Source organism: Gallus gallus, chromosome 5 (assembly GCF_016699485.2).
Source record: "Gallus gallus isolate bGalGal1 chromosome 5, bGalGal1.mat.broiler.GRCg7b, whole genome shotgun sequence".
Classification (NCBI taxonomy): Eukaryota; Metazoa; Chordata; class Aves; order Galliformes; family Phasianidae; genus Gallus; species Gallus gallus.
In genome coordinates, this window is record NC_052536.1 from 47,617,525 (window position 1) to 47,628,326 (window position 10,802).

General features: G+C 50.4%; 1 protein-coding gene across 2 annotated transcripts in view; it reads right to left on the reverse strand.

Annotated features, from left to right (window-relative positions):
* CCDC85C (coiled-coil domain containing 85C) overlaps positions 1 to 9,330 on the reverse strand; it is a 102,054-nt gene extending 92,724 nt beyond the window's left edge. For both annotated transcript variants that reach the window (XM_421357.7, XM_015287778.4), the window contains exon 1: positions 7,867 to 9,330. In XM_421357.7, coding sequence (XP_421357.3) covers positions 7,867 to 8,581 — 715 coding nt within the window. In that variant the 5' untranslated portion in view covers positions 8,582 to 9,330. The remainder of the gene's footprint in view (positions 1 to 7,866) is intronic.
* Between the last annotated feature and the right edge of the window lie 1,472 nt (positions 9,331 to 10,802).

Here is a 10,802-nt window from a genome sequence, read left to right on the forward strand (position 1 = left end):
ATACACAGCAACCTGTCTTTAGATGATCCAGGGCAGAAGACGTAGGGAAGGACAAACAGTTTTTAAATCTAGTCAACCCCAATAGATCATAAAAAGATACTGACAGCAAGCCTCCTGCTGGAATGGTTTCCATAGAAATAATAAGCTTTGGGGACTGGAAATGCTGTAAGGCTTACTTTTTCTCTTTCCCTAACATAGTGGTTTGTTTTTACTCATCTACTGTGAGTGGTCCTTTTGCCTGCTCCCTTCCCCAGCAAGAGGACAGCACAATGTCACAGCTCTTCTCGCCACACCAAAGCAGAGCTCTCAGCACAACACGGCTTCATTTCCTTGCCCCAGAAGGCAGGGGCAGACAAGACTGCCAAACCCCAGGCAATGGCAGCCCTGGAGCATCCTACTGCCCTGGAGACAGCTTGAAACATGTAGAAGTATCTACTCTTGTGTCCCATGTTCCATTCATTTGCTCCCCACAGTACTTCTCTGCCTTCCATAAACATTCAGAGGCCACCAACTTCCCTGCTTGAGAACGAAACCACAGCAGCAGAGCTTTCGGAATGGGGGGAAAAGGCGTCAGCATGTAGTGTTGAGTGTCACTGCATGGCGCTGGGGGATGGAGTTGAAGAGCTTTCCATAGCAGTCCTGATTTGATTGAACTAATTCTGCCAGCAAGCCTGGGCTGACGCAACTACAAGAGACAGCTAACATGTCACCCCTTCAACTGCAATTTACAGCTAGCCAATGCCCTGATACCATAAGCCCCGCACTCATCACTAGTGCTCCCTTCACTACAGACAGCACAGACATCTCTCACCATGCCCAAAGCAGACAAAAAGGAGACATCCATTCCTGCAAGCCTATAGAAGACCTCATCTCCTAGCCCAGACAACGCTATAATTCACATCAGATACAGGACTGCTTCAATCTGAGTGTGAGATCCTTGGATTTTGAGCATCTATAGTCACTTGCCAAGACAAGTGGCACAACAGCACTGCTGACAGCACTTAGCACACAGTGCTCTAGAGTCTCCCAGTCTCAAACCTAACTGATAAATTAACCTGTAGTCTACGTTGCCAGCAATGGTCTTTCACAAAAACCCTTTGCAGGAGAATCCTTGAGCAAGGTGAACATTGGGCATGGCTGGCCAGGACAATGAAGGCACACGCAGAGCAGTGACAGCAGTAACCTGGTGGCCTCCCACAGCCAGCCTTCCATCAGGCCATTACTGCCCCACAGAATCTGTGTAGACAGGGGTGGACTTGCTGCCCTCAATTTTGGCTCTCAGAAAACCTTCATTTTGGCAGGCACAAAGATTGCACCCTTCCACCAGAGTAGGGTATCTCCTTGAATCATTGCCTGGGGACGCAGGAAGTCAGCACAAGTACTGAGCTTTCAGAGAGGGGCAAACACCAAGGCAACAAGCAATTTACAGAGGGCAATGGTGTCTATAAACCTGTATGCATGGGGGCTGAAGTAACATGGCATAAATGGCCTTGGCCCAGACATGACTCACCATGAAAGCGTACAAAATTACCTGTACAGCAGCCCTCAATTGCCATGGTGATAAATGTTTCCTAATGTCTAAGAGCAGCTGAGTCCTCAACTCCACACATCTTATTCACTAACAAAAGCATTCATTATATTTAAAAAAAAAAAAAAATCACAAATGAATTGTGGCCATTTTAAGCCCTCCTCAGATCAAGGGCTGATTTACACTCTCCTTTCAATGGAGACTACTGTGCTCCCGGTGCTGTTAATTCAGAAGATGGAGGTTGCTTGCTTTTTTTTTTTTGCTTCACAATTCAGTAGGCAAAGGAAAGACAGATTCTCTGAGACAGTGTTACTTTTTCTGCCAGGAGTTATCTATTCGCAGAAGTGGGTCAACTTTCTCTTGGTGGACATGTTAGTGTGCGAGTGCCTAGCAGCGCTGCCTGCGAATTTCTGTCCGCTCTGCATGCGGAGGAACCTCTGCACATAACTATTTATGGCAGCCAAGTGTTTCATGAATTGCAGCAAGTTAACCACAAGGGGATGATGACATTTGGAGACAGGGCAGGATGAATTCTGGCTCGCAGACAAAAAGTCAGGTTAAAAATACAGAATGTAGAAGCAAACCTAGCCAGTCGCTGCTAATTCGCAGAAAAAACCGGATCCACGGCCCCCAACCTTGTCTGCTCCACACGAACAACGCTGTGTGTTTTGCAGTGGGACACATTACAGCATTTTTGCCAGTTTAAGTGTCTCACCTACGTCTCATCCATCAATGAGATCAACCACCGTCTACGCTGCTCCCAGAAAATTCTCCAAAGAGCAGCCCAAACACAGAAGGCTGAGGGGACAACACCAGCAGACCAGGCTGCAGGCACGTCTGTGTGAGCTGCAAGCAAGGTCCAACTCTTGCCATGGCAGGCCGCAACCTGAGCCTCCTTCTCCATACTTCCATGGCGGCCTCATCCCTATGTAAGCATTGACCCTCAGCTTTCAGAAGCAGTGCTTCTGGTAAACCTCACTAACCCACGTTATTGCTCATGCCCCTCATCCCTTCACGCACACTGCGTGCAACACCTGCCAAGGCTGCATTTTGGGTTCCCATGCCTGCCACTTAATTAGATCACCATATAATTTTATCCTCAGTTTTATTTGATGAAATGCCTCCAGAGGACCAAATCATTTACATGTAACCAACACAAATCTAATCCCCTTATTTTGATTGCTTTTGACAAGTGAAAGTGGATAATTCCATCAAAGGCCCATGGAAATTTGCCTTTTAATCGATACAAGTTTTTCCTTCAACAGGACAGCTGAGAACAAGAAAACTCTTCAAGTTGTAAGAAGAAAACAAAATCGGAATGTACTCCTATAGGGACTATATTTCCATACGTGGTCCAATATTAGTGCACGGCATTAGTTTCTTGAGCCTTGCTATCCTTAAGTTTGAGAGCATAATTAGGGCTGGCGTGCACTCAGTAACCATGCAGGAAGGTTAGAGTGGACAATGGCAAAGCTCAGCTCCGGCTGAGCACTCCACAGCTGTAGACTCTTGGATAAGAAGCCAACAACTGCTGGCCAACAACTGCTGCACACTTAGTGTCCAAGACATCACCATTCATAAATCTATGAACAGAACTCAATGAACTCATGGAAGAGATGCAAAGAGGTGTTTCTACAGAAGTTTTACATTTAGCGCAGGAATGGTCTCCTTGTTTGAACAGAAGGAATCTGTAGGTAGTGGCCTAGAATACCAGGAACACTAACATTTTAAATATAGCAACATCAGGAAAAGTTAAAGCAACATTCAGAAGACAAAAAGCATTCTTGATATAAGAAAGCTATGAAATGACAAAGTAGCCAAACCTCTGACATCAAGCACTGAGGGTGACATCTGACTTCTACTGGGAAAAGTGAATTTCCTGTCTTTCATCAGTGCTAGCACAGCTGCACTGGAAGAGCAGAACGTGGTCACCACAGCTCCTCTAGTAGGATTGCTCTTACCTGACTTTAGATGGTTGCATATAAACTAACCATCCAAGCTTCCTACCCATCAGTACAAAGAGCACATATAATACAATGCTTCTCCTTCTAAAGCAGAGATAGACATTTCAGTGTCAAGATTGATGTCACCATGGCCTATAAAGGAAGCCCAAGGAGACACAGACGTTACAGTCTATGTTGTAGATACTTCAACTTAAATCTGATGAACCTCACTTCTGTGTGTTCTCATCTCAAAGGTCTCATTAACATGTCATAGTAAATAATATGTATATTGATTATAAATACACTAATAAAAACAAAGGACTTTGGCCTAAAGGGTATGGGAAGAAGTACAGTGGCTGTACACTCGATCAATACCAACCCACAGGGAACAGCTATTTCTCTTTGCCACCATTTTAAATGTAATATATTGTACCCTCTAGGTAAATATGTGGACATTTACAAGTGGGAATCAATAGAACTAGAGCTTTTCCCACCCTCTCATCCAGAGAGACCATTCCTCTTCCCTTGGAGCAGACAGCAGCAATAGGCCATAGATTAATGTCTGTGCAATGATAAGCTATCTGCTGTGCCCATCACTTGCCTCAACACCTCTCTGACCACTTTTGAAATGCTGATGCTTTTATGACTGATTCTTTTTAGGAGCCTATGTACACTGATAAACACATAACCATTTCATCAAACTGGAAAAAAAGTTGAAGAGACAAGGGCAACAGCCTGACCCATTCTTGGAACTCAGAGCAAACAGCTTCTGCAGCAAGTGAATAAGAAGTTCTGACGATAAAATTTACTTGATGGCAGGGCTGGGGAGATGAAAGCCCAAAAACTTCCCATGCATGCGCTGGATTTTGTCCCAGACACATCAACAGCTAGCAATCTGTATCACTGTGGGCTTGCAGCGTAGGCGAGGGAAGCCACAACATGCGCTCACCCATGTCTCACGGCAGCATTTCACCAGACTGGCAGAACTCACACCCTGCCAGCCTGCAGGACTCACAAGCCACCTGGACTGACTTGCATGGAGCAACCATCAACAAGGAGGACTCAGTTGTTCTGCACTGGCAACAAAAGCATAATGGCTCTCTCCATCTCGCCCAGATGTACACATAAATCCTACCAAAGGCAACTGTCCTCCTTTAGATTGTTACTGGATAAACAGATGTTCCAGTTAGATCTAGAGGAGGCTAAAATTAGTGGGAGCTGTTACACTGCTTCAGGGAGCTTTGAGTCACTCCCAGTGTTCCCACACACCTTACAGTCCAGGGATATACCTCCATGGGACCTGAAGGCTTATTCCAGCCCGCAAGTAATGTTAATATCCCTCAGTATGGCTGTCTTTGTTGGTATTTTTTTTCCCTCCGGGGATTTTTGGAAACTTTATTCTGGCAGAAACAAGGCAGTAGCAACAGCAATAGCTCCAACTGGGCTGCCTCACCTGGAAGTCCATAAAGACTATGCACACACACACAGACGTTCCTGCTATGTATTCAAAGTAAAGCCAAAGCACTCACAAGCAAAACACAGCAGCTGTGCTCCAGTATCTGTCCTGGATGTGTGGGCAGGTTTATGGGAACTGTGGTGTGTCACTCAACAAGGATACAACTGGCCAGATCTCATCATGCAGTCTGGAGACACCCGTAGCCCTACCACCAAAATTCCCAACTCACGTCACTAAGTGGAGAATGAAAAGACCATTTACCTTCAAATAAACAGACGTTCTCTCAGCTTACAGCAGAATATCCAGAGCCGTATAAGATTACATGTGTCATCTAATATTAACTACTTTCACACTATTAGTTATGCTTATTACCTTATCATCCATGAGCAGATCTTCAGTCGTCAGGTTGCAGGTATCGGCTTCCAAAAAGCCAGTTTATAAAATTAAAGAGACTTCTAAAAACTAAGGGAAAATGAACCACAGGTTGGTTTGTGGGTTCTGTTTTTTTTTTTTTCTTAAACTGGTATCATTTCCACTGGATTCACTGTACAAACCTAGAGTTTAAAGTTCATCACCTCACACTGGGCTAGGGCACTGCGACCAATAAATAAAGCCGTGGTTTACCAATTCGCTTCTAAAGGATCGATGAAGAGAAATAAACATTTAATCCACCTTTGCTTGCTAAGATTTCATTTAAAAGCCACCACTCTAGGGGTATTTAACAGACAGCTGCCATACTCTTCGCTCTTTCAGAAAAGCCCTAACCTGATGAAAGAGTCCTGCTGAAAACCCCCGTGTTTAGGAAAAAGGGATAAAAAGGCCAACATCTAACCTACAGAGACCGAAAGTAGGGTCAGCACCAAGAGGAATGGAAGGGAGCTGGTGCAGCAAAGGCTTCTCAGTGGCAGCTTCTCCACCGACCTGACTTACTGCATTTTTTCCCCCACATTCACCTGCCCTGCTCTTCCACATCGTCACGGGCTTAAACGAACTGCCACTCGGTCCCAAGCAAGCCTCCCCACCGCACTTCTTGCTGTCAGTCAAAAAGGGGCCTGATAAGCTCTGCATTTACATATGTATGCACAGGAATTTCCAAAGGCACATTGAGGGAAATGGCCTTGCTGAATGCCGATGCTATCTGAGAACGACAACTATTTAAAGCCTTTTTACAGCTTCACTACCTAAGTAGAGAAATCAGGTTTGTTTGCATCTTTCCAGCTATTATTGGCCTAGAAAGCGCAGATCGTATCTGTCCCAGCCTCAGAAATGAAGCTAGGCTGGTTGTAAAGAGTTCTGTTAGCTTCAGTACTTCCCACAGAGAGCATCTTCCTCAGCTCCAGTCCGGCACCTCAGAAACCAAAGTCACTAAAACCTACGGAAGGAGTCCATATCTCAGAAGGATTTGCTCTAAGATTCGGAAACCAGAACTGCAAAGCCCTTCTGTCCCAAAGCTGTAACAGCACACTCAGCGTCCGACAGGTGCTCTCTGGGCCTCTGCGAACAGCAAGGCTTTATGAAAACAGTCACACCGGGAGCAGAGGCCATCTGCAGCTTTACAAACAAGACACCGCTGATTTACACAGCACTAAAGCAAAACAAACAAAAAAAAAAAGGTGGGGGGGGGGGGGGGGGGGGGGGAGAGGGGAAAAAAAGAAAGAAAAAAAAAAAGAAAGATGTTTGCTGTATCCTGCAACATCTGGTGACTGCATCGCCCTTTCAACCAGCAAGCCCTGACTGCTGGGCGAGGTGGCAGGAACATCTCCAGCTGCGAGTGGAAACATGCAGCTGCGGCAACAGGACCGAGCACAGCAGATGCACGGACAAGCACGCCGCTGGAAAACTGGGCTGTTTGGTGCATGTGCCCTCAGATCTCTCGGGGCATTTGCCATAGAGGACCCAAAGAAGGCCCTGCACTCCCTGGCTCCACCAGGACAACCAAAAGCTCTGGGCACTGAAGGCAGTTATTTGGCCAATGCATCCAGAAGCCCCATCCCAGCATCCTGTTCTGGTTGGAAAAGAGGATTAAGAACATCAAAAGGATTCTTGTATACAACAATTAAATAGATTGGTGCTCGGTTTGACTCCCATTAAAACCTCTTGGCCAAAATAGGTCTTGTTGGTTTTAAAGGAAAAAAAAAACATCTATTTTGAAGACATTCCAATATTATTATTTTAACGTCTGGCCACTATTTGACAACAGGAGAAAATGTGCTTGAATACAAGCGGTCAGAGATTTGGCACAGTTTCACCCTGGAGCTGGCTTCTAACTTTAATGACTGAGCTACACAAAATCGTGAACACAGTGTCCCTTCGAGAGCAGCCTCTTCTCTGCAAACCAACCTCCTGCTTCTGAAGAGGAACAGGGGAAAGTGAAGTCCCAGCTCTTTCAAACTGCTGGGCACTGCACGGCCAGGCAGCCTGCCCTGAGAGCCCACGGAGCTAATAACAGGTGATGTCCATAGGGCAGCCCTGCACTTCCATCAGATCACCAAAATCGCAGCTAGGCTTTTATCAATCTCATCCAAGTAGCATATAAACAAGCCAAATGTAACTCAGAATATGTGAAGGGGGAAGAGACAGGAGGGAGAGATGGGAAAAACAGTGTTTAACTCTGAAAACACAGCCTGCTTTTTTTGAGAGGGAAAAAAAAAAACCAACAACAACAAAACCAAACCCTCCAGATAAATGCCTCCAAGCCTCAACCCCAAACACCAGCACCCAGCCAAGCAGCAGGGTGAAGACCAGTGACCTCCTCCCTGCATCACCCCTGGCTGCCCTTCCGCAGCAGCTCAGAGTCACCAGGGGCAGGGGTGGGGATGGCGAGGTCTCCCCCCCACAGCATCCCTCAGCCCGGTACAAGGAAGGTGTGCACGCCGAGAGGAGGTGGGTACAGGGAAAGGCACCTGCTGCGGGCAGGGCTGCAAGGGGGACAAGCTCACCGTTGAGACCGTTGGGGATGCTCCGGTGATGAAGAGGCGCAGATAGGTCATCCATGGACCTCCGCATGGCGCCGGCCTTGCTGTCGCCAGCCTTGTGATGGTGGAGGTGGTGGTGGTGGTGGTGGTCGGGGCTGCCCGCGCTGCCCGTGCTGGAGGTGCTGCTCCCGTCCCCCACGTCCCTGGTGGCCGAGCCGCCGTTGAGGTTGGTCAGGCTGGCCTGGCTGTCGATGGAGCTCCGCGAGCCAGCCCCGCTCCGCTCCTCGTCCAGCATCAGCACCATCTCCTTCAGCTCCACGTTCTCCCGCAGCAGGGTCTCCTGCCTCGCCTCCAGGTCCTTCAGCTTCTGCTGGTACATGCCTACCTCCTTCCACATCACGCTGGCCGTGTGCCTCCCGAACCTCTGCCATTCCCTCGACAGCTTCTTGCCTTTCTGCCGGTCATCGTCCAGAAAGCAGCAGAGCTCCCGCAGCTCCTGGTTGTCGTCCTGCAACTTCTGGTTGACCTCCTTCAGCCCGCGGATCTCGTGCAGGTGGAGCTGCAGCCGCCGGTTCACGTCCTTCATCAAGTTGCCGTGTTCCACCATTAAGTTCATCTTTTCATTCTCCACTTTCCTCAGTCTTTTCACCAGCTCTTCCTTGCTCCACCTCAGCATCTCCTCCTCCGAAATTTTGCTCAGGTCCTCTTTAGACCCCTCGAGGGAATTTTTGGCCATCATCTGTGCCTGGAAAGTGTCTGCTCTTACAGAGTAGCAAACGGTTCGGGCTATCTGGGCTATTTTTGTTCGCTTGACTTCCTGGGACTGAAATTCACTGCAGCATCTTAGGGAAGAAAAATTATAGATCCCCGTAGCGTGCTGGACAAGGTAGTACAGCAAAGCCCGACTGGAATATCTGCTTCCCCATAGACTCCATAATAAAAAAAGCAATCCAAACGGGGAAGAAAGAAAAAAAAATGGAAAAAAAAAGACGCGCCCCCAAACAGGGCTGGGGGCGGCGGGGAATCGGCGGTCTCCGAGCGAAGCCTTCACAGGGGATCGGCCAACTTACCCTGGGCGAAACAACTACGAGGCGGCCGGCCCCCTCCTCTGGGGCGCTCCGTCCACTTGTTCCCTCGCCACTCCCGCCGCTGCCCGCCGAGCCCCGGCCGCGGGAGACGAGAGACGGGCCCCGCGCTGCCGCCGCCGCCGCTGCCGCCGCCTCGCTCGGCCGCTGCTCGCCCCCAGACCCGCGGCGACGTGGGGCCGAGCCCTGCGCGGCGGCGGCCGATGCCGGTGCTGCGCTGCCGAGGAGCGGCGGGGGAGCCGGCGCCTTCCCAGAATGGCTCAGCCCTCAGGAGGGAGGGGACGGGCGGCAGCGGCGGGCTGGTCCCACCTCCTGCCGGGCAGGGAGGCGCGGCCCGACCCCGGCCCTAGACCCAGCCTCAGCCTCAGCTAAGCCCGATCGAGCGGCGGTGGCTAAGGAGGAGGAGGCGAGCGGCGGCTGCTGGCGGCGGAGCGGAGCGGCGCGGGGCCGAGCACCGCCCTCCCGCGCTGCCCCATTGGCTGCTGGGGCCGGGCCGGGCGCTCGCCGAGCCCCGGTGCGCCGCGCCCCGCCGCCGGCTCGGGTTACCGGGACCGCGGCCGCGCAGCCAATGTGAGGCCGCCTGGCGCCTTCAAACGGCAGGTACAAAGGAACGGCTCCCCGCCCCGCCGTGCCCTGCTCGCTGCGGCCGGGCTGCCCCTATTTCCCATAGCTGTTTGCCGCCCCCCCCCCCCCCTTTTTTTTTTCTTTTTCTTCCTTTCTTTTCCCGGGAAGCACCAGCCCGGGGAAGGGTGGGGTCGGACAGGCAGGAAGACGAGCCCGCCGTGCGGCGCGGGGAAGCGGCGCCGGAGCGGCCCCGGCCACCCTGCCGCCAGGCGCTGGGAAACGCTCGGGCTCAGCGGCGGAGCTCCGCGTCCCTCTCGAGCCGCCTTTGTCTCCGGGTGCCCGCTGCCCCCCGCCGCAGCCTGCAGGTTGCCGCGACCCTCGGCCTCCTCCCTGCTCCGTCAGTTCTCGGATCCCCCCTGCTATGTGGGGCGGAACTGCCTTTAAAAACGGGCAGTGCTGTTGCTCGGAGCAACCTGCCCAGGTTCCGATAGTCTTTACTATCAGGTGTGCCTGTGTCACTTCCAAGCACGTCAGACAGAACTCAGTAAGGGGTGCAGAAAGTTCACAAAGTTAAAGTGGATTTCCTAGGCAACGTGTAGGCAGATTTCCTACATCCTTGCGTCATGTTCCCTGACTTTTGGTCTAAAGCACTTTTCCTTGGAATATCAGCTGCTTTTGGCCAGCATTGCATTGTGAAAATGTACCGGGGCAGTGCAGTGCTGCCAGTATTTCCCACATGAGCCTCCTTTAAAAGCCCCAGGGAGTCGCCAGCTTTGTGTTCCCAAGGTATCTTGGTAAATGATTTGACTCCAGGGTTAACTCAGCACCGCCTCAGGTTTCTGACCACACTGTGGAGCTGGTCCAAGACACCCTCAAGCAAGGAGGAAGCATTGAATCTGCTGCCAGAGCGTGGGATGCAGAGCAGATGGTCTATGCATGGAGGGAGCATCAGTCCAGAGAAGGATGGAGGATTGCAACTTCTGCCTTTTGGTGCTACATTCCTACGTGTAATCAGCAAATATGCAGTTCCTTTGATTTTCTTTTGCATGCTGCTTGGTTTCTGAGCCCAGGCGTACGTTGGCAAACTATGACAACTGCCCGTTCCCAGATTGCCTATTGAAGTTCTGGATGCCCTATTCCTGGGGGTGTTCAAGGCTACGTTGGATGGGGCCCTGGGCAGCCTGATCTGGTGGGTGGCAGTCCTGCCCATGGCAGGAGGGCTGGATTTAGTTGGTCTTTAAGGTCCCTTCCATCCTAAGCCATTCTATAATTCCCTGCTGAAACACAAGACTTACCTTCTTCTGACAGAGC